Consider the following 26,276-nt stretch of genomic DNA (forward strand, 5'->3'; position numbering starts at 1 on the left):
GAGAGGAGGAAAACTCAGAAGGAAGTGGCTTAGCCTCAACAAACTCTTTTTTACTCCCAAAGCCTTTTTCCTCTAACCCGGCTGAGACTGCTGCTCTAAGAGGAGACCCCGACCCAGAGGGATTCCCCGCCTGTCGTCAGAGGCTGAAAGGGCCCTGGAAGCTTTTCTCGGTTCCTGTCTATTCCAGCAGCCCCAGAGGTATTTGGGTTTTGGGGTGCGGAGAGGAGTGGAGGCAAGGGAGGCTTAGAATCTGTCAGCTGCAGGGTTTAGATCCAGCCCAAAGAACACCCACGCCTGAGTAACTCCCAGGGCGTGGCAGCGAGCCAAGGCAGAAAGGACTCCCTGCCCAGCCAGGGGAGTTGGGGCCCGGCTCGGGGCTCTGCACGGCCGGCTGTCAGCAGCAAAGCCATGCAGCTGCCAGCACAGTCAGAGAAGGGCCAGACAGAGACCGGAGCCCTTCAGCAGGGCTGTGTCCTGCTAGCACCCAGAGTCTCCTCGCCACTTTGACAGGGCACCTTCTGGGATGGAACCGTGTCAACCCAAGGGTCTCGTCGGGGAAGGGGGAACCCCTGGAGTAGGAAAGTGTCCCTCTTGTTCTAAACTGTAAATACGCCTCTCAGCACAGCTCTGTGATGCTTGGGAAGCCAATGAACAGTGTTGGACAGGCCCAGATGTTAGTCTCAGCTTGCCACAAACTAGCTGTTCCTGACTCTGAAATCCACTGGGCTATGATGGCATTTTTTTAACTGCAAAGTGTCCTATAGTTGCTAGCATTGTATATTAATAAAAATAATTTCTTTGGACTTACAGATCAATCCCCCACCACAGGTCACATGGAGATAGTAACTTACCTATATCCTCAGACCTACATAGTGTGTGGTAGGCATGCAGTCCATGTGCTGGATGGATGGATAGATTGATGGATGGATGGACAGATGAATGGATGAATGGATGGACAGAAAGATGGATGGATGGATGGATGGGAATGGATGGATGGATGGATAAATGACTATTTATTGAAGACTCAGTATTCCCAGCATGGGTCAGACTCTTTGGGGGGATACGGAGAGGTGTGAAACATTGTCCTGCCCACTGGACACTGACAGTCTACTTGGGGAAATAGAACTAATACCCCCAAGGAACTTAAAGAACAGGAGTGCTGAGCCTCCTGAAACCAGGGCTGTGGGTACACTTCCCGAAGAGAGCAGGTCTAAACCTGCTAGGATTTGGGTGGGTGAGGCAGACTTGTAAGCCTTCCTGAGAGGCAATAAAGACGTATGCTCCCCGATAGCCTCTTTTCAAAGGCAAACTTACTTCAAGATTGTAAATCCCATTTATGTTTTAGGGTGGATACATTTGTTATTTTCCAAAGCGTGGGAGCAGAGAGGGGAGGCAGTGACATGGGGTAAGATGGTATGAGGAGGGGAGGCTTTGCCTGCTTCAGAAATCTCAGCTGCCCCCCTGCTCACTGCCTCTCATCCCTCCCCCCCATCAGCAGAAATGACACCTCACCCAACACCTCTTTTAGGCGGAAGGTTGTGTCTGCGTCCCGGTTGGGGCCAGGAGGGTAGAGAGAAGCAAAGTGAGAAGGTAAAAGCACAGCAGGTCCAAGAGTTCTTAGAAGACTGACTTTAAAAAGAATGTGTTGCATGGGGTGGGGACACTGAGGAGGCATCAACTCCATCTTTCTCACTCCCTGGGCACTGAGCTACACTGAGCTTTGGCAGATGGGCAAGGCTAGGGCTTAGAAGTCCTGCCAGGCAAGATGGGGAGGAGAGTTAGTCACGTGCAGTGGAGAACAGTCCCCGGCAGACTCTGCTCTGTTCAGACCTGAGCCGGCTGAAGGGGGGCCCTGCATTGCAAACCTGCTTTTCACTGTTATTTAACGGTGGAGGGTGATGACTCAGTCTGGCCTCTAGGAGGATGCACTGGTTTAAAGTATCTGAGTCAGCTGAGTGGGAGGAAGGAGGCTTAAAAGGACAGACATTGCCAAAGCCCAGCCAAGGGCAGAGCCCAAAGTATACAAGAAAGACCTTCAGCCACAGTCTGAAATCTGCATGTGGTTCCCTGGTGAGCCCATCCAGTGTCTACCCTCAAGCCACCCTCCATTGCCAGTGACATAGTCCTCTTGCTGCTAGTTATCCTGGGACCAACGACCAAGCTGTTTTATTTTATTTTATTTTTCAAGCAAAAGGGCTCACATATTTACTACTGAACCAACCTCCTAGTGCAGAAGCATAGAAACAAAGAGGAAAATCATTTTTCCCAATAGAACATGTCCTGCTGTCCAGACAGTGGACAGCTAGATATGGTAAGATGCCAGCGACCTTGATACAGCATGGATATGTGGGCCGTCTCGTGTGTGATTCCTTACAGACCCAGCTTGGCTCTTCTCCAATATCTCCTCTTAGAGTTGTACCTGATTTTATGACCAGTTTTCATGCAAATCCATTGGGCGAGTGGGACAATTCTGTTTTTTTTTCCTGGCCAGGAATTGCTTGATCCTGAATGTCTTGTGAGAAGGCATGGCAAGGAACAGAGTCAACCACACACACCAAGGTGGTGGAGAAGGGAAGAGAGAGACAGGCTATTGTAAATAGCAGCCTCAGCAAATCCCTGCCCTTCTGGCGGGGTGTAGGGGAATCTGCATGGCAGCAGACTTTGAGGGCTCATCCAGAGGAAGAACTAGGGCAGTGGTGGGTGAAGGGGGCTCAGAGTAAAGGCTGAGGTGAGTTATAAGAATCTGGAGAAGAAAAGACTCAAGTAAAACTGCAAGGCTTTAAATCTCAGGAGGGCTGGCAAGTAGTAGAGGAACTGAGCATTTTTTCTGTGGCTTCCAGGAGAAATCCACCCCTAGTGGAGGCAAGTTCTGTGGGGCAAGTCTGGCCATCTTTCCATGAATATGGTGCAGGTGGCTCAAGCTCTGGGTGGGAGGTCAGACTAGATGAACTTTGGGGTCCTTCTGTAGTGAACTGGAGAATGATCCGCACTGGTAGCTTGAAATCAGCCACGGTGGGAGTATTTACACCACAGAAAGCGGCAGGCACTACAAATCAGGTATCTGCCCCCCACCGTGTTTAACCGTTTAGCCAGGTCTTTCCAATTTGCTCTAAGAGCATGACACATGCCACACTGCAGAATCAGCCACAGCCATGAGTGATGTCTATTTTACCCACAAGGGAACAGACTCACCAAGGTTAAGAAACTCTCCCACCGTCACAAATATATGGAGGTGGGATGAAAACTCTGACTCCAAAACTCATGATCACTCCAGAGTCCCAGGAGGCCTCTCTCTCCTGCCCCAGACACAAAAGTGACTTGTCCTGTCAGAAAGTCACACTCAGATGTCTTTGGGCTGCCATCCTTCCACCTGCTCTTTATAAAGAAATGTTGTCTTTATTTGATATATATATATCTTTTTAGACGTGGTGAGGAATTCCAGGAATTTAAGCCAGGAAACTGGACTTCATGCCACATACACTGAAAAGTCCTCACCAGGCTTTTTTTATTTTTTTAATTTTTAAAAAATTTATTTATTCATTTTTGGCTACATTGGGTCTTCGTTGCTGCACGCGGGCTTTCTCTAGTTGCGGTGAGCGGGGTTTACTCTTCGTTGTGGTGCACGGGCTTCTCATTGCGGTGACCTCTCTTGTTGCGGAGCACGGGCTCTAGGCGCATGGGCTTCAGTAGTTGTGGCTCACGGGCTTAGTTGCTCTGTGGCGTGTGGGATCTTCCTGGACCAGGAATCAAACCCGTGTACCCTGCACTGGCAGGCGGATTCTTAACCGCTGTGCCACCAAGGAAGCCCTACTTGATATTTTTAATTACAGTAACAACTTAGACTTGTGTAACAAATTTTAACAGAAGGAATATATAAAATAGAACAATAGCTCCTTGCCTCTGATCTACCTTTCCCCACCTCCTATTAATCATTTAGTATGTATCTATCCATAGCTTTCTGTGTAATACAGGACAAGCATACATATAATATTAAACATATAGTCACACACATAGGGTTGTTGTTTTTATACAATTGGGATCATACTATACAAAATGTCCAGTGATTTTTTTTCACTTAAATTGTCATATTTTTCCACTTCATTACTTCACTCATTTAAAAACTGCCTAGTATTTCAGAGTATGTATGGATCATAATTTATGCCAAGGGTCTTTTATTGATGGACATTTAGGTTACAATGTTCTTCAGCAATTACCTTTGTAAAAATGTATGTTTGAGCATATGTGTATTTCTGTTGGATAGACTCCTAGAATTAGAATCTAGGGTATATGCATATTAAATTTTGATACTGTCAAACTGCTGTCCAAAAAAGACAGTGCCAATTCATAGTCTATCAGCAGTAAACAAGAGTTTCCCCCCACCCACTTGTCAACACTAAATATTATCATCAATCTTCTGAATTTTTGCCACTCTGGTGGGTAAAAGAGTGGTATTTTTTAACTTTGCATGTCCTTAAAAATTAGTAAGTTTAAGTGTCTCCCAAAGCTTACTACTTATCATTTATAAGATCTCTACTGGTTACTTATTTATATTCTTTGCCCGTTTTTATGTTCTGTGTCGTCTTTGATTGTAGAGTGCTTTACACATAGTGGATATTGATCCTCTGTTATACGCATGCACTTTCCACCTACCCCGCCCTCAACCCCAGCTTTCCCTTCATACGCACACCAGCTCTGCCGCACCATGTCAAACCCAAACCATCCAGCCCCCCAGACTCTCCGACAGGGGCACCAAGTGGCAGGGTGTGTGATCCTCATTCTAGTTTCACAGAAGGCAGTAAGTAGGACCTAGCAGCTAAGAGTGTGATCTCTGGAGTCAGGCCTGTATTCAAGTCCCAGTTCTGCCACTTACAGACCGTGCTTTTAGAGATGAACTACATACTTAACTTCTCTAAACACCTGTTTCTTCAGTGGTAAAACAGAGATAAGAGTAGTATCAATCCCACAAGGTATGTCTGTGTGCTAACGTTTCTTGAGCCCTTAATTTGTGCCATAAATGCATTATAATAATGTACTATGTGTGTTAAATGTAGTATAATAATGTATTCATTTATTAACCTCCCGATGATATGTTTATTTGCATATTCGCAAAGTGCTCTACCACACCACCAGGCGAGTAGACCTTAGCTTATAGTGTGAGCGTTGACAACTCCGCATGGCAACGTGTGAATCTGCTCCCCTCTGCCTCAGGAGGCTCTTTTGACCCCTGTGGTCAGTCCACACACGACGGCTCCTGTTCAGCAGCCCATTCCCTTGGCTTCCACTGTGGCTCTTGTCACTTTGGCTGCCTTTCTCTCGATCCCCTGCAGCTCTACCAGGGTCTTGTTGGGGTTCACCAAACCTGAGCCCAGTGCCCTAGATCCTGTGCACACAGATTCTACGGTTCAAACTCAGGACGTCAGGGGGCAACATGGCACAGAGCAAGCAGCCTTCTCTGGCCTTTGACTCACACATTAACTCATCCGTATACTACCTGTGGGGCCTTAGATGAGTTATGAGTGACTTGGCTTCTCTGAGCCCCCGTTGTACTCATCTCATAGCTCATGATTTCCTAAGCCCTACAGAGCAGCCCCTGCAGGTGCTCAGCCAATGCTGGTTCCCTTCCCACTTCCCCTGCCTTCCTTTTGTTCTGACTCCCTTTCCAGGGCACTCTATTGGCTTTTGAGGCTAAGTTAGCGGGTTGTACCAAAGCCTTTAGGAAAGAGCTCACCCTTGCTCCCCTTCCCGACTGGTAACTGATGCTTAGAGACACATGCCTTTCAGAAGCTTCTGAGTCACTTCTCCCTTGGCTGGTTTCCTTGTGGGCGGTGACACCCATTACAAAATACCAGCCCCTGTTAATACTTTGAATTCTCTTCCTCTGCCTGTCTGAAGCGTGGGAAATGTTTGACGAATGAATAAATGAATGACAGAATCCTTGGTCTGTATTCATGACCCATCTTAACCTTGCTTCCTTTCTAGGCTTTTGTCTCTCCACACCCTTCGCCTCACCCTTCGCTGAAGCAGACCATCCACCTTCTCCACTCCCCTGTTCCCAGAGCTTTGATATTTCATTTCCTCCTTGGAAATATCACCCCCAACTACATGTGTCATTTCCTCAGGGCCCAGTTGGATTGGCAGCTTCTCCCCCAGCCCTGAATTCTCACAGCAGTTTCTTGGGGCCTCTGTCGGGGCACTTGACATTTTCTCTCTGCTGTTATCACTCACCCCTTTCCTTTCTCCCCTGATGACTCCCTGGAGTGGGCTCCTATTTGCTTTGTCTTTTGCCCTGGGCAAGGCTCTCGTGGCCCAGTGAGTTACACTCCAGTAGATAAAGCATTTTTCAACCAGAAGGGGCCTTGGGCCTTGGGGCCCAGATGGCTCCTCCTCTAGTTGGAAAGCCAAGACTCAAAGAGGGGAAGTAATTGGCCCAAGGTCACGCAGTGGCAAAGTGAGAATTAGAACCAAAACCTCAGGACGTCCAGTTGAGAGCTTTTTCCCAGTACCAGGCAAGTTCAAGCTGACCAACTTTTGCTACCTCAACCAGGCAGAGTCAGATCAAGGCTAACTCAATACATCTACCGCATCCAAGATCAGAAGACCCAGGAGTTGGGAATAGTATATATGTGTGTGCGTGTAAGGGTAGAACCAAAGAGCCAGTTAAGCATAATTCCCTGAGACAGTTTTGCTTTATCTTGTTAATAATCACAATATATATACATATATAATTTATATGTATAAAACAGACATACAAGTATTTTTCTCTTATAGGAACAATACATGTTTGACATGTGTGTTGTTAAAAAAAAATTGGAATGTACTAAAAAGTACAGAGAACAAAATTAAAATCATAGTTTCCTACCACCCAGAATTAACCACTTACGTTTTTAATATATTCCTTTCTAGATCTTTTTCCATGCAAGTAGGAATTCATTTCAATACTTGGGGGGGGCGGTATGGTATGTACAGTTTAGTGTCTTCTGTTTTTCATTTAGATCCTGTGGCGTAAGCATTTTCCCACGTTATTATAATATGCTCACAAACTCCATTTTAATGACTGCTTAATAGTTCATCGTGTGCCATGATTTTTTTTTTCTTTATTGTTGGATGTTTATAAATGACGCTGGGAAAGAACATTCTTAAAGAAGAGTCTTTGCCTGCATTTCAGATTATGTTTTTAGGACAAATTCCTAGAAGTGGAGGGCAGGGACACGTTTAAGGCTCTCAATACTCGATGCCAAGCAGCTTTCCAGAAACATGTACCAGTTACACCCCCACCAGCTGCATTAGAGGGAGTCTTTTGATTCTGCCAATGCAGCAACACCTCGGGCTGAAGGAAGGCCACTCTTCCATCCAAAGCCTCTCAGCAGTCCTAACAATGGGCCCTTTGTCCCACCCCCATCTCCTCTTCCCTCCATCCCTGGCTCCAGGCTTGGAACAGAGGCTGTCTGCGAGGCCTCTGTTCAGTCCAGTCCAGCCTTGGTGCTCCACGGGGTTGGTAGAGCTGAAAGGTAAGAGGTGTGCCTGTTCTACAGGGCGGGGCCACCATCCTTCCAGCCTCAGGGAGACCCCCGGGGGCAGGGGGCGGTGAGGAGGTGGGTGTGTAAGGGTTGCTGAGTCATCCGCCTCTTTTGGAGAACAAACCCATCCGATCCCAGGACAGAGTTCTGCACATGACGAGGGGAAAGTAGAGACCAGCCCCAGTGACAATGGCCACAGGGTTACTCCGGCCAGCATGTAGATGACTTCTGTTTCCCTACAGGCTCTGAAGCCCCTCCATGAATCCTCAAAAGAAGGTGGACCTCAAGCTCATCATCATCGGAGCCCTGGGGTAAGCCAAGTTCAGCTCGGGGTCTGGGGGTTGGGAAGAAGCCCCTACCCAAGAACAGTGAGACGTCCTGTATGTGTTCCCACCTTGCATGGGTCCCTTTCTGATTCAGAGTGGCACCAGGGAGGGCATTCCACCCCAGGGAAGGGAGCTGAGATGGGAGAAAGAGACTGGGAGTCAGGCTACCTGGTTTCTGACCCCAGCTCTGCACTTAACTCTGCAGTAACTAGGTGTGTGAATTGGGCAAAAGCCATTTAGCATCTCTCTGCCCTCCTACCTCCTGCCACATACAGGAAAGACCTGAACCTTTTGCTGTGAGGCACTCAGCTCTGCAAACTTCTCTGCTCACTTTGGTCCCTGCTTCTTGTGTCCATTCCCTAGTATTAGCAAGCTACTCAAACTGCAAATGTTAGAAATTCAAAATCTCAGAGAGAGACAGTGGTGAGAGGGTCATGGTAAGATGTTGAGAAAGGTATGGATGTGTGTGTGTGTGTGTGTGTGTGTGTGTGTGTGTGTATGTCCACATGTGTCTGGGTTTTTTCCTTAGTGTTGGAAAGACTTCCCTCCTCCACCGATTCGTGCACAAGACATTTTACGAGGACTATCAGACCACACTGGGAGCCAGCATCCTCTCCAAGATTATCATACTGGATGACACAACTTTGAAGCTACAGGTGAGCTGCCCTCTCATTCCCTCTTCAACATACACACCTGAATATCACCCCACATTCCCTGGACGGCCACTCACATAGCAATGTGCACCAGGAGCTAGAAGAGTCTAGAGCATAGATCAGCAAACTTTAATTCATGGGCCAAATCTGGTCCGCCATCTGCTTTTGAAAAGAAAGTTTTATTGGAACACAGCCCTGCCCGTTTGTTTACTCACGGTCTCTTTGGCTGCTTTCACAGTACAACAGCAGAAGAGTAGTGGCAACAGACGGTGTATAGTCTGCAAAGCCTACGTTATTTACTATATGTCCCTTTACGGAAAAATTTACTGATCCCTGATCTAGAAGAAAGAGCACTAATCCAGAATTAAGAGGCCCCACCCTAAGGCTCAGGTTCCGTGGAAAACTTGCCAAGTGGACTTGTGCAAGTCACTCCCAAGGTCCAAATCTATCAGGTGGAAGAACAATGCCTGTCCTGATGCCCTAGGTGGAAAATGAGGACTCAGATGTGAAAGTACTCTTGGGATGTTAAATATTACTGCAGAGATTCTGTAGTGTACATGGGTGACAGGGTGTGTGATGCCCGTGTGTGAAAGGACCTCGTGCACCTGTGCCAGGACTATCTGCCCCCTACCCAGAAAAGGAAGCTTTGACATGATGTGACCTGGTTGGGCATACCTTCAGCCACTCATCACAGCCCCATGGAGCCTCTGTTCTTCCCCTCCAGATCTGGGACACAGGAGGACAGGAGCGATTCCGCTCCATGGTGTCTACCTTCTACAAAGGCTCTGATGGCTGCATCCTGGCTTTTGATGTCACTGACCTGGAGACCTTTGAAGCCCTGGAAACCTGGAGGGATGAAGTTCTGGCCAAAACCATTCCAATGGAGCAGTCCTACCCCATGGTGGTGCTGGGAACAAGATCGATCTGGCAGACCGGCAGGTACCGCTGACTCATTCATTCATTCATTTACCAAACATGTGAGGACTGGCTATATGCCAGGCACTGAGTTAAGTCCCACACATACAGAGTTGAATCAGGCAGAGTCCTTACCTTAAGAATTTCACAGTCGAGTAATGGATGCAGATAATTTAAAGACACTTATGATACAATAAGATAAATCATAAGCAATCATAGAGATACACCTTGGATATTTGGGACCATAGTGAAAGGGCATCTATCGACTTAAGCCCAGAGTATAGAAAGGGCTTCCTATAAGGAAGTGGGTTCCAGGCTGAAGAAACAGCAAGAACAAAGGTAAGAAATAGAATGATGTGAGCTGAGAACCGAAGGCAATTTTGTCTAGAGACAGGGAATGGAAGAATGAAGGCATCAGAAGTAGGCAGGTGGGATTTGAATTAACCTGTAGAACAGTATTTCTACCCAGGTCAGATAGGGGGTCTGCAGTTATGAATTCTTGAAACTACAAATTTTCTGGGAAAGTAGTAATACGGTATTTATTTCTTATTAGCTTAAGCATATTCTGTATCATCTGGCCAGCCACTTGACGAATGATCGGCTTGCTCCATGGCTGCAGTGACCACACTTATGTAGGTGTTTACCACTGCAGTGGCATTGAGTAGAGCTCTGTTCGCCGTTGCCTACTAATGAGAAAAGAATAAAGGTAGACAATTTATAAAAGATGTTCTTGTGCCAAACGAAGCCCAAAGGACCCCAAAAAGAGCATCTGAACAAGTTGTCTTAGTGTTTCAAATAGAGAAAATAAATGGGGTTCGTATCTGAAGTGTTCAAATGGAGAAAAGTGATAGGAGAACTGAGGCATCATTTGGAATGATGGATGGGTGGGGGATGAATGGATGGTGGTGCTTCCAACTAAACTATTACCACCATAGAGAAGAGCCTCTTGTTCAGAGAGAGAGATGAGTTTGGTTCTGACATGCTGAGTTGGAGGAGCTTGGAGAACAACTAGTTGGAAATGACCAGTAGGCTTTAGAACACATAAGAATGAAACGTCAAAGGAGAAGTCTGTGCTGGAAACAGAAATCTAGAAGTCATCAATTCTGTGGTAACTTCAGGTTGCAAATTTAGTGTCAATTGTCTAATTACGAACATCCGATCTCAAATAAGATTCAAAGTCCTAAGTTCATTCACAGCCAAGGGTCTCTCTTCTTCCACTGGGCCAGCTGCAAGCGAGAGCACTGTGGTCTAGCAGGGGCATCTCATTGCCAACGTTATGTGTCCACACTTCCTCCCCTTCTCAGGATAATTCTGGTTTCAGACCCCATCAGGAATGAAGCAAAAAGAGGGACAAGAGGTCAGGAGAAGTGAAAAAACGCTTATTTGACGGGTACTGTCTTAAGATAGTTTGTGCTCTCCGGACCCAACAGGTATTTCAAGCTGTCTCTTGGTGGATTACGCCTTTGGGTCCTAAGAAGTCTCCACTGGGAACATTTAACTGTACCTCCCCTGACAAGGGTCTTGCATATTCTTCCTCAGCTCCTAATGTAGGAGCTTAAGAGCCATCCTCCACTCCGTGGGGGTCCCCTCCTCCTGCAGACACGCTTCCTGATGGGGTTTACAACAGCTCCAGGCTGGTTAGCTCTCTGTGGAGCCCGCCTCTCTTTCATAAGGCACACGCATGCATTCTGGCTCCACTGTAGGGCCAAGGGTAATTCGTTCTCAGTGCAGTCTGTCCTCTCTCTGCCCTGTTGCCTTTGCCTTAAATCCCTCAGATGCAATCAGATACCAATCCACTGTAGCCACCAAACTCCAGGGGTCATATGTTAACCTTTCCAAGTGGCCTCCTTGAAGCCCCCTTCTGGCCAGAGGTGAGGCCTTACATGGTCTCCCTCTTGGGAGGGGTGTCCCCCCAACACAACTCTCCCCTCCACAGAAAAAATCCTTTTTAACCCTCCTTTTCAATCCTTTTATTCCATGCCGGGGGTGTTAGAGTCGTCTAGCAGATTCTTGGTCATGAACTTTTGGAAATGTGCACGGTCCCAGGGGTGGTCTGTCTCCCAACCAACTTGATACCTGGCATCAATCACACTGTAGTGTCTCTGCCAAAACTTCCATTTCACATCTTGCTTCATATACCTGCAAGTCGTGGGGTGGACAGTCGAGGGAGTTCGAGACTGAGAGTCCGACAACCAGGAGGCTGTCAGAGGTTGAGGAACAGGGCAGAAGGAGGGAGGGGAAAGGAGAACCAGACAATGGAGGCCCTGGGTCTGGCCCTGGGAAGGAGAGGCTGAGTGGAGAGAAGGTGAAGACGGCTACAGGGGAAGGAAGTGTGAGGCTCTCGTGAGCGTTGGGGGCTGCATGCAGAGGAAGCTTCACAAGATTGCAAGTGTTCAGTGAACCAGGGGGTACCTGGCAGGATGGGAGGCATAGGTGATGACTCAGAGGGGTAGAGGGGGCCCCAATCCCAGCTGCAGGGGGATGAGCTTTGTTCTGCAGAGAGAGGAAGAATAGAAGTTTGAAAGAAGCAGCAAAAGACCCAGGCAAGCCCATCCAGGTCTCTGGGGTCTGTACTGAGTAGGATGTGGAAATAACCCGCACTGGAGAGGGTGACAAGGGAAGGGCTTGAAGGGAGGCAGGAGGAACAGAGGTAAGGAAGTGCTCGCAGCCATGAAATGAGCACAGGGAAGTGGAGAGGAGGAACTGGAAGTGGGGAGAGGCAGAGGGACTTCCATCCAGAGACCCAGGGATCGTGGAGCTAGAGGTGAGGCTGGGAAGCGGCTGCCCTCAAACGGCACAGACCCAGCAGGGGACACCGCCAGTCGCTGAGAGGCACACCCATGGGCTTGGAGATCCAGGCTGGAGACGCTCCCCGCTTGCACAGGGTTGAGTGGATAAGTGCTGAGGGCCACCGGAAGGGGCACCTTCCTCTGGGCTCAAATTCATGCTCAAATTCGTGTGTGTCCTTGGCCAGTTCCAGCTTTCTTTGTGAAATAGAGACCAGACTCAGATTTCATGAGGTTGTTTGAGGATTATAGGCAATGATGCCTACAAAGCACGTGGCAGTCTTAATACATGGAACAGTCATGTTACCCTCCTTAATTTAATATCTCCAAGGTGTGGGCTGGGAAGATCGGGAAGCTCTTCCTACTTAACCAAACGAAAATGAATATTTAAAACATATATGCTAGATGTGGGATGATGAAAAAGCTGTGGAAATGAGCAGTGGTGATGGTTACACAAAGATGTGAACGTACTAATGCCACTGAACTGTACACTTGAATATAGTTGAAATGGTAAATTTTATGTTTATGTATATTTTACCACAATCAATCAATCAATACCTCACCGGGATAATTTTAAAGAAATTACTGACTTAGATTTTTCTTAAAACCCCTACACCTTCTACACAAGGTAAAAGTGAAAAAAAATAGTTTATTGGAAGGAACAGTTCTGCTAGCACCTGTGCTACAAGGAATTTATTCACTAGGCTTGTGAATTCTTTGCTCTACACTCAGGCAGTTTCTAACTTACTGCTGATTCATAACATTGCGATTATATTTTCTTGCTATTTTTGATCGGTTTTAAGATGTATCGGTACACTACTCTTAACACACACAATTGATCATTTTAAATTGCATAGGAAGTATGGGGACATATGTATATGGAGAGCTGATTCACTTTGTTATAAAGCAGAAACGAACACACCATGTAAAGCATTATACTCCAATAAAGAGGTTAAAAAAAAATAATAAATAGGGGCTTCCCTGTGACGCAGTGTTTGAGAGGTCCGTCTGCCGATGCAGGGGGACGCAGGTTCGCGCCCCGGTCCGGGAGGATCCCACATGCCCGCGAGCGGCTGGGCCCGTGAGCCATGGCCGCTGAGCCTGCACGTCCGGAGCCTGTGCTCTGCAACGGGAGAGGCCACCAACGGTGAGAGGCCCGTCGTACGCAAAATAAATAAATAAATAAATAAATGCATATTAGGGAATTCCCTGGCGTCCAGTTGTTGGTACTCCGCGCTTCCACTGCAGGGGCACAGATTCAATCCCTGACTGGGGAACTAAGATCTCACATGCTATGTGGTGTGGCCAAAGGCAAACAAAGTAATTAATTAAATGCATATGAGATGGAAAAGCATCATAAATAAAAGTCTGCAAAGTGGACTAATTTTGTCAAACATCTGACTTTTAATGAACAAGCCAAATTGTAACAGGGAAAGTAAAATGTTAATAGTATATTGTTGGGACTTCCCTTGTGGCGCAGTGGTTAAGAACCCACCTGCCAATGCAGGGGACACAGGTTCAAGCCCTGGTCCGGGAAGATCCCACATGCCATGGAGCAACTAAGCCCGTGCACCGCAACTACTGAGCCTGCGTGCTAGAGCCCGCGAGCCACAACTACTGAGCCCACGTGCCACAACTACTGAAGCCCTCACGCCTAGAGCCCGTGCTCCGCAACAAGAGAAGCAACCACAATGAGAAGCCCACGCACTGCAACGAAGGGTAGCCCCTGCTCGCCTCAACTAGAGAAAGCCCACGTACAGCAACAAAGACTCAAAACAGCCAAAAATAAAAATAAATTAATTTTTAAAAAGTAGTATAGGACTTCCCTGGTGGCGCAGTGGTTGAGTCTGCCTGCCGATGCAGGGGACACGGGTTCGTGCCCCGGTCTGGGAAGATCCCACATGCCACGGAGCGGCTAGGCCCGTGAGCCATGGCCGCTGGGCCTGCGCGTTCGGAGCCTGTGCTCCACAATGGGAGAGGCCATAACAGTGAGAGGCCGGCGTACCGAAAAAAAAAAAAAAAAAAAAAGTAGTATATTGTCAGCCAAAACAAAATCAATGGAAGTTACACTTTCAAGATTTTCATACTTCCCATGTCCCCACGGCTGACACCCTGAGTTTATTTCCACAGTCAGAGCCTAAATTATAAATAGCTGTTATTTTATAAATAAAAGAAGACAAGATGATTTTAAAAATCACGAAGCTGTAACTAGAATTGGAAGGGAAAAGTGCTGTGTGGGTCATTTTCTTCCCAGGGCGACATTCTGAGGTTGAGTGGGAGAGGTGAGGGGATATAAAAGGAATGTTCATTTGCAACACAACCTCAACTGATATTCTAGAGTGTGTATTTAATCACTCCATAAAAACCAGACAGAGAATGATCGGGGAGGAGTGAGAGAAAACGTCCGTCATAACCGGACTCTGGGCAGGCCCAGTCACTGTCAGTGGTAGAGAAGGGACAGAGAGATCATCGGGCTGTAGGTGTGGGCTTGTCTCCCTAGCTTTGTCTCTGGGTGACCTTGGGCACCAGTCTGGGCTTCAGCTTCTCACGCCATAGCATATGAAAAATCTCCCTGCCTCTTGGAGAAGCAGAGACACTTAACTTCACTGCAATTTACTTCCATTTTTACTGCAACTCCTGAGCACCAACAACGTGCCCAGAAAAATGCTCATTAGCTGGTGGCGGTAGGATATAAAGAAGGGGGAGCAATAAGAAGGGTAAGTCCAGTCCTTGCCCTAATGTCTCTTTTTTTAACTTCTTTTTCTTTTCTTTCTTTCTTTCTTTTTTTAAATTTATTTTTGGCTGCGTTGGGTCTTCATTGCTGCGTGTGGGTTCCTCTAGTTGTGGCGAGCGGGGGATACTCTTCGTTGCGGTGCGCGGGCTTCTCATTGCCATGTCTTCTCTTGTCGCGGAGCACGGGCTCTAGGCACACTGGCTTCAGTGGTTGTGGCGCACAGGCTTAGTTGCTCCGCAGCACGTGGGACACGGGGCTCGAACCCGTGTCCCCTGCATTGGCAGGTGGATTCTCAACCACTGGGCCACCAGGGAAGCCCACCCTAAGGTCTTTTAAAGAACTTCAAAAGATGCAAAACCTTTGGGATTCCAAAGATGCCATCAAGGTATTATTATAACATGTTAATTTCTAATGATTATTTATTTGTGTGTTACTAGAAGGACAATAATGATCAGCAGCTTGGCCAGCCTGGATTCTTCATCCACATCGTTCAGGATCTTCCCCGATCTGTTAGGCTTCTTGGTCGTGCACCAGATCAAGGACATCTATGCTCCACAGAACAGAGCAGTTGTGGCCAGTTCGGGAGCCCCTCGCCCCAAAAGGCAGGAGGACCTTAGAGATCAGAGGCCAAGACCAGGGCCTGGACCCTCCCCCTGCTCTGCTCAAGTGCAGCAGCTCCAGGGAGACTGAGCGCGGGGGGCCAGAGGTGTCATCCGGGCTCCCCAGAGGGCAGGCTGCTTGGCTACCCCAGTTTCTACCCTGCAGTCTTAGGAAGCGAGCCTCACAATACCAGAGCAATGCCACTGGACAACAGAGGCTTTGTGAAAGAGAGCCGTGAGCCCCTGGGGCCTGCTTGCCACTCCTGAGGCCAGGACAGCAAGGGCCAAAGAGACAGGGGACAGTGATGGTTCCTTGAATCCCAGTAAGCTAGACTTTCCAGAACCTGCAGGAGACAATGTGACAAGGAACAGTCTCAGATCTCCCCCTGGCTGCCCTGGGTTCAAGGAAAGGGGCAGAAAGATTCTTTCTCCATGAGAAAAACCTTGGCTCCCTTAAAGTGAAATAATGGTTAGAAAGTATCAGGCACAGCAAATATCAATATATGGTCATCCCTCTTCCCCAGAATAATTGATTAGACTAAACTCAGTTGAACCGATTGTCTTTGGAAGTAACCCACAGGGCTGCCAGAGCATTCTCCAATGTAACATCCTCAAACTGTGATGGGCGTTTGCATTTGGGTAGAGCCGTATTCATTCAACCTGTACTGAGTGTTCATGGTGCCAGGCCGAGAGCTAAAAGTCCTGACCCTGAGTTCAAGAAACCTGCAGTCCGGTGGGAGAGACAGACCAGCCGCACAATTCTGTGCAGTGCCCTGAAGAGGGCACTGCAGATGCCGTGGGAGTACTGAGCCGTGGCTGGATCCAAGTTCTGCCTTCCTAAGCTGTGTGATCTGAGGCAAGCTGCTGAACCTCTCTGAGGCTCAGTGTTCTTATCTATAAAGTGAAGCTAAAAAGACCCGTTTCACAAGGTTTGTTAGAGGATTAAGTGAGTTAATATGATCGGATGTCTAACCTAGTATCTGGCCAGAGTGGCAGCTTATCAACTGTTCCAAGACTCTACCCTGGGGAAGAAGGGTTAACAGGGACCTGAGTCTCTGCCCAGCAGCATGGGCCTGGTCAGCCAGCTCAGGAGAAGGAAGTCCTCCCTCCCTGGCTAGTGTCTGTTATGTCCACCTCCCTTTGAAGGGACTGAGGAAGGAGTCAATGGCAGGAAGAAGCTCCTAGTGTAGGCCTTAAGAAGATGGCATAGTGCAGAGGGCTCTAATTCTTCCAAGCCTGTATTCAAACCCTGCTCAGCCCCACACACTCCAGTCTCGGACTCCTCATGTGTAAAATGGAGCTAACAATAGCTACTTCATTGGTTATGTTAAAAAATAACATGTGTGGCTTCCCTGGTGGCGCAGTGGTTAAGAATCTGCCTGCCAATGCAGGGACACGGGTTCGAGCCCTGGTCCAGGAAGATCCCACATGCCGCGGAGCAACTAAGCCATGAGCCCGCGAGCCACAACTACTGAAGCCCATGTGCCTAGAGCCCGCCCTCCACAACGAGAGAAGCCACCGCAGTGAGAAGCCCACACACCGCAACGAAGAGTAGCCCCCATTCGCTGCAACTAGGAGAGAAGCCTGCGTGCAGCAATGAAGACCCACGCAGCCAAAATAAATTAACTAATTAATTTTAAAAATAATAATAACACCTGTAAACTTACAGACACGTGGAAGGTTCTCAATAAATGAGAGTGGTGGTAGGGAAAGTGGGCTGTGATGATTGGTGATAATCGTGGTGGGGATGGTGGAGATGGGGACACAGGAACAGTGATCATTTCTTCCCCTCGTGCAGGTGCCACAGGAGGTAGCCCTAAGACTGGTGTAAGAGAAGGGTATTCCCTATTTTGAAGTCAGTGCCAAGAATGACATCAATGTGGTACAAGCCTTCGAGATGCTGGCCAGTCGGGCTCTGTCAAGGGTGAGTGGCACCTGCCAGCTGCCCCCTAGGATGGGGCAACTCAGGAGCGTCCGGAAAAGTATATATTGGGAGGGACGAGGGTGGGACAGGATTGCTCATCATCTTCATTAATCAGTTGTTGAATGGGCTCAACATTCCAATTCTGGAACCACAGAATACCAGAGGCATAAAGCTTCCTTAGAATCCATCATCGGTGGTCCCTCAATCCGGCTGATTATCATTTGTGGAGTTTCTAAAAAATACAGTTCGATACCTCACCCTGGAGACTCTAATTTAGTAAGAGTTTGAGAAGTAATGCTCTAGTTCAGTCCTCACTGACGGGAGAGAAGCCCCAAGGTGCCAAGTATTGGTCCAAGTGGAATAATGAAGCCTGCGGGAGTTGCTGACATCCTCCAATCAAAATGATGGATAGATGTAGACCACTTGGTGTAGTCTCTCAACAAGCACGTGTTGAGTATGTCACGTGTGTCAGGTCCCGTCCAGGGCTCCGAGGTCCCTTGCTCTCATAAGGGAGACAGATCGGTACAGGAGTGGCAGCAGTGCAGGCACTGCATGGTGGGCAAGGACTGGTGATGGGGCCCCAGAGGAGGGACACACAGCCCACACTGCAGGGGAGAGAAGGGGGAGAGAGAAGAGGAAGATCAGAGGTCACCTGGCAGTATTAGCAGGGTTTAATGCCATTCTGATATAGAGTTCAGAAACTCTGAAGAGGGTCCGTGAGAGATTTGCACAGGGAGGGGCTCAGCATGTTTCATTATTCTGCCATATGCAATCGAGGTGGGCTTCTTAGAAATGGGGAGATCAATCACGGCAGTGATTCTGAACTGAGGAAAGGAGCGAATGAGGATGGGCAGTCGGAGGGCTCCCCTCTGTGGAAGGGCCTGCTGTCACTGGTCTGCCTGGCCCTGCCCTGTGGGTTGTCCACAACGGGGAGGGACAGCAGCCACCCGTAGCAGCTGCCCAGGGAGAGGGCTCGAGCTTGCCACCCTTACACCCCGTTGCCTTCATCTCAGAGTTTGCCCCCGTGTGCTATTATTCATGCTTCCCCTCCTGGCCCCCAGCCCTCACTGTGTCACGTTAAAAAGGAAGAAGAGGGTGTCTGTCTCTAGCACATGGTCAAGAGGCGCTGCTCTATCGCACAGTTCAGTGATGCAAATGTGCCTGCTTACGCCGTTCCCTGGAAGGTGAGGGATGCCGTTTGACCTCATAGGGTGATACGTGATCGCTGATCCTCCACAAGCACAGTGCAATGATTGCCAAGTGCTTAGTCACAGGGAGCTCCCTCAGCCCACAGCAGTGTCTGTGTGCAGTTAGCATCTGTCCTTTCTGGAGAAGGAGTGTCCTTCATTCTTGAAACTATGTCCTTCTGCTGTGTCACTTTTATGACACAGTGATGTGAGTGGATGGTAGTTGTCTGCTTGTTTTTCTTTTCCATTGTCCTTACTTGGCAAAACAATGGATTGGCGACCCCATGTCAGTCCCTCACAATGATGGGGGAAATTTACCGATGAGAAGTTTGTCAGTCACGGGTGTGATACCCGCAGTCAGACTGACCTGGGTTTGACCCCGCCCTCATGCTTTCAAGTGGACCCCTGGGCAAGACATATGACTTCTCTGAGCCTCGATTTCCTCATAAGATGGAAATAATTCCATCCCATAAACGTTCTTGAGTTGTCAGGCTAGGGCTGGAGATGTGGACCTCAGTGGCCCCACGGTCAGGTAAAGGAGTAAGGCATCCAAAACCGGAGGTCATGCAGAGAGAACAGGCTTGCGGTTGCCAAGGGGGAGGGGGGAGGGGAGGGAAGGATTGGGAGTTTGGGATTAGCAGATGCAAACTCGTATATATAGAATGGAGAAACACCAAGGTCCTATTGTATGGCACAGGGAACTATATTCAATATCCTGTAATAGGCCATAATGGAAAAGACAAAAAATATAGATTTACAAAAGAAAAAAGAAAACAGATAGACTGCCATGGAGTGAGGTAAGTGCCATGGGCTGGGGCGGGGAGGTGACACGGCCAAGGCATCAAGGTGACTCAGAGGTGCTGGTGGCAAGGGCGGGCAAGGATGCCTGCCCAGAGAGGTGACATGTGAGTTGGAGGTTGAAAGGTCATATGCAGTTTGCGTGGGGGGACATGGTAGGCCGTTGAAAGCACAAGCAAGAGCCGCAGAAGGGCGGAGAGAAGGGTGTGGCAGAGGCCCAGGCGTGAGTCCACAGGGCTCACGTGAGGGACCACTGTGGGCTCCGTCTGTAAGAGGAAGAACCGTGGCATGGAGGGAAGTGGGGCCGCTGGGCCGAGGTGAGCGATGGGGCTCTCAAGGCCAACAGCACCAGACAATGAAGGCCTGGTGAGCCCCAACCAGACCTTGGACTTCATACTGTAGGCCCATGACCTCTAGACCCGCTACCACACTCCCAGGGCACACAGGGGCCCAGTATGGACCTGGAGGCCAGCAGGGCGCATCTTCCAGCAATGTCTCTATTATTCAGAAATCTGGAAGGGAAACATTTCACCCTAAAATAAACATAACTACTGGAGCACTGAATGTAAAAACTCACATGGATTTTTAAGGTGAAACTGGAGTTTCCAAATCTATACTTTAAAATCAAACAGGAGTTTTCAAGGACATTTCCTACAAGTACCTCTCCCCTCCTTCCTAGGGAGGTCATGTGCTCATTCACCCCAGCCCAGAGTATTTGGAGAGGAAGACGTGAGGACGTGCTGCTAGAATAAGGAGGGAGCCGCAGCCTGGGGTGGGAAGAGTTGGGCTCTTAAGCCGGGTGGGTCTGGCTTATTTCCTGGCTCTACCTCTTACTCACTGTGTCCCTGACAAGTCATACAGCCTCCCCTAAGCCATCACTTCCTTCCCTTTAAAGTACAAGTGATAGTATCTTCCTCATGGGGTAGTTACCAGGGCTAAATAAAATAATCTGGGAGCACAGAGAAGGCATTAAATAAAAGGTAAACTATGTTTAAATGAAAGCCATGGCTAAGGGCTTTCAGCAGGGAAGTTTCATGCTTCAGGGAGGATGCGCTTGATGGGTGATTCAGAAAGGTCCAGGCAAGAGAGGATGAAGACGGCAAGGACGGGGTAGATTAAAGAGACTTTGGAGGGAGCACCATCAGGGGTTGATGATGATCAAATGTAGGAGAGAAGGAATCAGGAGCTGTTGAGGTTGATACCGAGGTTTTCTAGCTTGGCAAATGGAGGGATGATTGATTAGTGATGCTATAGACCAAGATAGAAAAGAGAGGGGAAAGCAGAAGTGTCACAAGAGGAGGAGGCAAATGGAGCACATGGCATTTGGGGTTCCTTGAGGTTCCTTGGAATGTCTGAGTTCTGCAGTGACTCTGGATGGAAAGAGCAGCTTACAGGTAGAGCGCCAGAAGAGGTACTCGGTTTACATTTTGAAAGGAGAGAAGGTAGCTAGTTACTTTAGTTTCCCAATCTGGCCACTTTCAGGATTAGGGTATTTAGTTATTCCAAAATATGACTAAGAATGCCCTCATAATCAAAGAAGGGACACCCACCTGCTTTGGGGATTTGGGATGAAGGGATTTTGCTCTTACCAATTTGGCAATACCATCCCTGCTGGGCCCAGCGTGAGCTGCAGCACGGAGGCCGGTTCCTTTCGGATTAATTAGAGAAAGACAAACTTGCCACATCCGGGAGGGAAGCAGGCTGACAGGCAGGTCAGCTTAGTGAAATTATAGGACTTTTATGAGGTCCTCAGGATGTAGGATCTAAGTCAGGGCTATGAGGTGACCAGGCTTGGAGGGGCAGACTCCCACAGTCACATCCCCACTGAATGATGCATTAGGATACTATGGTGTTACTTTACAGTTAGACATGCACATACTTGCTAAGATGACTGGGGTCTGGAGAAGAGAATTACACAGGAAATCTAATAATGGACTGCCAGTGACTTGGAAGGTTTGCAGGAAACCTGAGGAGGGAGATGATGCCATTATCGAGTGAGATGATGTCGTAAATGGGAAGAGCTCGGGGCTGACTTGGACCTGGGGAGGATGTGACTCTTATTGGGTGAAGAGAGCTGGCATGAAGACCTCAGGCTTTGCCGGTGTGTAATGAACTAATGAACGAGGGCATTTCTCACACCTTCAAAAGCAGCATTGTTTGTTTTTAGAATAAAGTGCAAAGCAGCTCAGAAAGCCCTCAGCTTAGACTCTCCCTCCCAAAGGCTGGCATCGAGGGCAAGGCACAGGTTCTGTTCATGATCCCAGCTGGGCCTTCTGTGGACGTGAGGGTGAGGCATACTCAGGGGTGATGAATCAACAGGCCCTGCCCACTGGGTCCAAAAGACCCAGCTAGGAAAGTTCCTGATCCGAGGCAAGGTCTCTTTGATGTTTATGGTGAGGGGGGACCAGGAAAGCACAAAAAATAAGAGAATCTTTTCAAAAGCCTGTCTTTCTGGGAGAAGTGAATCAGTCAGCTTAAAAAGGGACTTAAACAGCAATGCTCTACTCCCCCTCGTCTCTCTCTGTGAGGCTCAGAGTGTCAGTGGAGTGAGTGGGCCCTGCCGATGGGGCCAGCTGGAGGACTGGATGGTGTCCCGGGCGGTGCAGCCCCGAGCCCGCACAGCAGACCTGGGCAGTGCTGGGGGAAGGAGCCTCAGGCACCTCAGGGGAGGACTCTGCTCTTTCAGGGCAAGGGGCTGGGGAAGGCCTGTGGTGCGCTGGGCCGGCTCTGCCAGCAGTGGGCTAGGATCCTCCCCAGCGGAGGGGAAGATGGAACTGGGGTGTGGAGACATCCCCAGAGGGACAGGCTTTCATTGGGAGACACTGCCCCCCACTCCCCAACACTAATCTTTCCTAATGAAAAAAAAAAAAAATATATATATATATATATATATAAAACAAATAAAATTCTAATAGCTCCAAAGAATTTGCTGAGGGCTACTCAAAGCCCATCATCCCGGCTGACTAAAGGTAGCTGGTGCTCTGCTGGCCCGGACACCCTACCAGGGAGCGGGTGAGAAATGGGGGCTCTTCAAGAAGCAAAGGGCTTCCCTGGTGGCGCAGTGGTTGAGAGTCCGCCTGCCAATGCAGGGGACGCAGGTTCGTGCCCTGGTCCGGGAAGATCCCACGTGTCGCGGAGTGGCTGGGCCCGTGAGCCATGACCGCTGAGCCTGCGCGTCCTTTGCCTGTGCTCCACAATGGGAGAGGCCACAACAGTGAGAGGCCCGCGTACAGCAAAAAAAAAGAAGAAAACAGTGGGAAGAAGGGCTGGGTCCCAGGCCTGGTGCCCTGAGCTCTGTGCTGTCAGGCTAACCTACTGCTTGCTGTCTGGCGGTGGCAGCGAGTGATGGGGCATCATGGGACCTTCTCATGTGTCTTGGGGGTTGACCATCATGAGGGTGCCGCAGGCAGGTCTGACACAGCCTCCTGGGGTCCAGAGTCACCAGCACTAAGGGTTTTGGTTGACATTCACCAGCTGGGCACCATAGCCAGAGCCCAGGAGCCATGGAGGAGAAAAAAAATCAGTGAAGGCACAAACCGCTCTTCTGGAAATTGTCCCCTCAGAGGGGCACTTGAGACAGACAGCCCAAAGGGGGCTCTGTCCAGCCCAGGTCCACACCAGCGTGTCCACTTACCCACTCACCCTCACACACACACCACCGGCTGCGGGGAGAACATGAAAGCTGGGAGCTCGGAGACTGGGGGGAGGCTTGGCCAAGGAAAGAGATGTGATCCCTCGAAGAAGAGACCCTTCAGTGTGTAGAACCCATCTCCTTGAGGAAGGATGCCCTCACCCTTGAACCAAGCTGGGTGGGTCATAGGTGAGGAGTGGCCAGCTGGGTGGGGAGAGGCTTGTTAGACTGAGAAGGGGCTTTCTCTGGACCTCGTTGGGACAGGAGACTTTGGGAGGGTGGGCAAAGAAGCAAAAAGCCCCAGTAGAAACATTGAGTCTATTTTAGGGAGGGATCCCTGGACATGGGAAGTTCAGAGGATGGTGGGAGGTTGAGAGGTGGGCACGGTGAGAGAAGGTTGGGGTGTGGGGACGTTTGCAGGGAGAGGTTTCCTGCAGAAATGAGGAGTGGGCCGTCATCATCTCTGCCTGAGGGCAAACGTCACCTCAGTTGTCCCCTCTGGAGAATGGCAAGTTACGGGACCTGGTTGGAGGTCAGGAGACCTGGGCCTCTAACGCAGCCGCCCACCTGCTCTGGGCTCCTGGGAAGGAGCTGGAGGAGGAGGTGAGGAAGGAGGGGGCGGGGAAGACTTCCTCCCCCCCGGGGCCTCAGTTTCCCAGCTGCACAAGGTGGGGGAACAGAAAGCCCGACCACCATCGGCCATTAAGAAATAGAGGGCAGGGCTTCCCTGGTGGCGCAGTGGTTGAGAGTCCGCCTGCCGATGCAGGGGACACGGGTTCGTGCCCCGGTCCGGGAAGATCCCACATGCCGCGGAGCGGCTGGGCCCGTGAGCCATGGCCGCTGAGCCTGCGCGTCCGGAGCCTGTGCTCCACAACGGGAGAGGCCACAACAGTGAGAGGCCCGCGTACCGCAAAAAAAAAAAAAAAAGAAATAGAGGGCAGGTGGAGCTCTGCCTGCCAGAATGCGAACGCTGACTACTCTTTTCCTTCTCCAGTATCGAAGCGTCTTGGAGAATTACCTCACAGACTCCATCAAGCTCTCACCAGAAGACCAGTCCAAGAGCAGCTGCTGCTGACCTTCCAGACTCCCGCTCTGCACACCCAGGGACAGAGCACGCGCAGGGCCTGGTCATCCTGGGCCCCCCACCAGCCCCACTGCCCGCCCAAGCTCAGATGGCAATCCAGGCTCTGCGGCCAGAGCCCTGAATCCCTCACATCTGCACTGGACCCAGAACCAGAGGGTGGCCCTGCCTCAGGCTGAGTGTAGAGAGGCCGGGGCTGGGCCCTTGAGCCTGGATGAAACTCCGGATGTCACAGCCAGACCCCAGAAGAGTCACGATTCCCTCGCGGACTCCAGCTTTCTTGCCACGCGCCCTTCCCAGCCACACCCCTGCTCTAGAACGCACATCTCTGCAGACAGGCCGCCCTCTCTGGAGTCCTGTTATGTTCTCCTATGGACTGGCCTTCCTCAGCCCATCCACCACCACCGCCCTCAAGAGCCACAGCACAGCTTTGGACAAGGGTGCAGCTCAGGCTCCCTCGTAACCGGGGCCAGGGAGTGAGGGTCTACCTCAACCCCTGGCAGCAGCTGTTCAGGCCTGGGACACCCCCTGTTTGTCCCCTCCAGAATGCAGGACTGAGGGAGTGCAAGGAAAACCCACCGGGGACTGGTGCATTTCTCCCTGCTGATGCTCAGGCAACTCCCATAACTCTCTTTGAGCTTCAGCTTATTCATCCGTCAAACGGGAGTCACATGTGCCCTGCCCACATCAGTGTGGTTTTGAAGACCAGAACCTCTGCTTGAATCTCAGTTGCTCTTGTTGAGATACATTTACTATTCTTTCAACAAGTATTTTTGAGTATCTACTACGTACGATGCATTGAGGTCCAGTGACAAATGTAACCAACCTTGCTCTCCTGGATCCGACATTCTGGCGAGGGAGAGAGTCAGTAAACACAGAATTTAAACAGGTATTTTCAAATAGCAGGTAAGCGCTTGAACAAAGTGAAACAAGGTAATGGGATAGAGAGGGACAGGGGGTGGGGTTGGGTGCTGTTTCAGACAAAGTAGTCCATGAAGGCTTCCCTGGGGAGGTGACATTGACTCAAAGGTTAGAGAATGAGAAAGGGGCTGCCACCTGAACTCGACAAAGAACATTCTGAGGAGAGGTTGCAGCAAGGGCCAAGGCCCCAGGTCGAGGACAAACTTGTGTTCCAGGAACAGCGAAAGGATTAATTTACCTGAGGACTCAAAGCTGCTGTCCCAGAGAAAAGCAAAGGGGACCCCGCCCCCTGGATGACTCCTTGAGTGTCTGTCAACTGGCCACCAGAGGGCAGCAGTGATCCTTTCCTTCCTGCAAGAGCAGAAAGCGGAAGCTCCACGGGCCCATGAAGAGCTGCAGTTTTCCTGTGTAGATGCTCAAAGCTTATTCTCGGGCTCTGGGCATTTTCAACCCTTCGAGATTTGTGGGGCAGGAAAATCCCAGTTTCTTAAGCCTACAGAGAGATGAGCAAAAACTGCAGCATCGGTGATTCAGGCAAGAAATCGGCATCAGTGACAAATACTAGAAGAGGGGCCTGGAAAGCTCATGGAGTCTCTGTCCCTGCAATCTCTACAGCCATAATCTTCTTTTTCTTCTGGCGATAAACAACACAGATAGAGCCCAGCCTGAAGGGAATAGGCAAGATGACCCCCCAGGGTCTCCCATGACCACATCCATGCCCACCACAGAAGTCTCCTGTCTACACAGAAGTATTCTTCCCTGAGCTCCCAGCAGAGCTGGGGATGTTAGCCTATGACTTCCAAGTGTCATCTGACACTGAAGATATGAGGTGGGAGTCAGTAAGAAAGTCTGGGGAACCCCTTCTCCCCACCCAGCTGTGAAGTAAGAATTGCTCATCCTGGGCAGTGGCATGGACCTGACATAGGAGCAGGTGGCCTGGAGCACGCCTTTGTCTCTGTGTGCTTCATGGGGGTGGCACCCTGCGTGCTTCATGGGGGTGGCACCCTGCACGTCACACAGGCTCTCCTGGGAGTCGGTCGGACTGTGGATTGGACGTGTGGTGCGTGGGTGTCTATGCAGCAGCTTGTGCACTGCAATGGACGTAGGAACCATTCTAAATGTGCACAACAAATAATAAGTGTGTCTTTCTTCGTTTTAATCTTTTGTGGTATTTCGTTTTTGAAGTTTTTTTTTTTCAATATCC

At 49.6% G+C, this 26,276-nt stretch overlaps 1 protein-coding gene and 1 pseudogene across 1 annotated transcript; one reads left to right on the top strand and one right to left on the bottom strand.

Annotated features, from left to right (window-relative positions):
• Positions 1-26,276, top strand: RAB7B (RAB7B, member RAS oncogene family). Its single transcript, XM_032608385.1, is given in 7 exon segments — positions 1-198; positions 7,760-7,828; positions 8,373-8,499; positions 9,221-9,401; positions 9,404-9,435; positions 17,329-17,454; positions 24,065-26,276. Coding segments are annotated over 6 exon segments (600 nt in total). The 5' UTR covers positions 1-198; positions 7,760-7,775; the 3' UTR covers positions 24,146-26,276.
• Positions 2,371-2,527, bottom strand: LOC116741592 (annotated as a pseudogene).

The sequence above is a fragment of the Phocoena sinus genome, chromosome 1, assembly GCF_008692025.1.
Source record: "Phocoena sinus isolate mPhoSin1 chromosome 1, mPhoSin1.pri, whole genome shotgun sequence".
NCBI lineage: Eukaryota > Metazoa > Chordata > Mammalia > Artiodactyla > Phocoenidae > Phocoena > Phocoena sinus.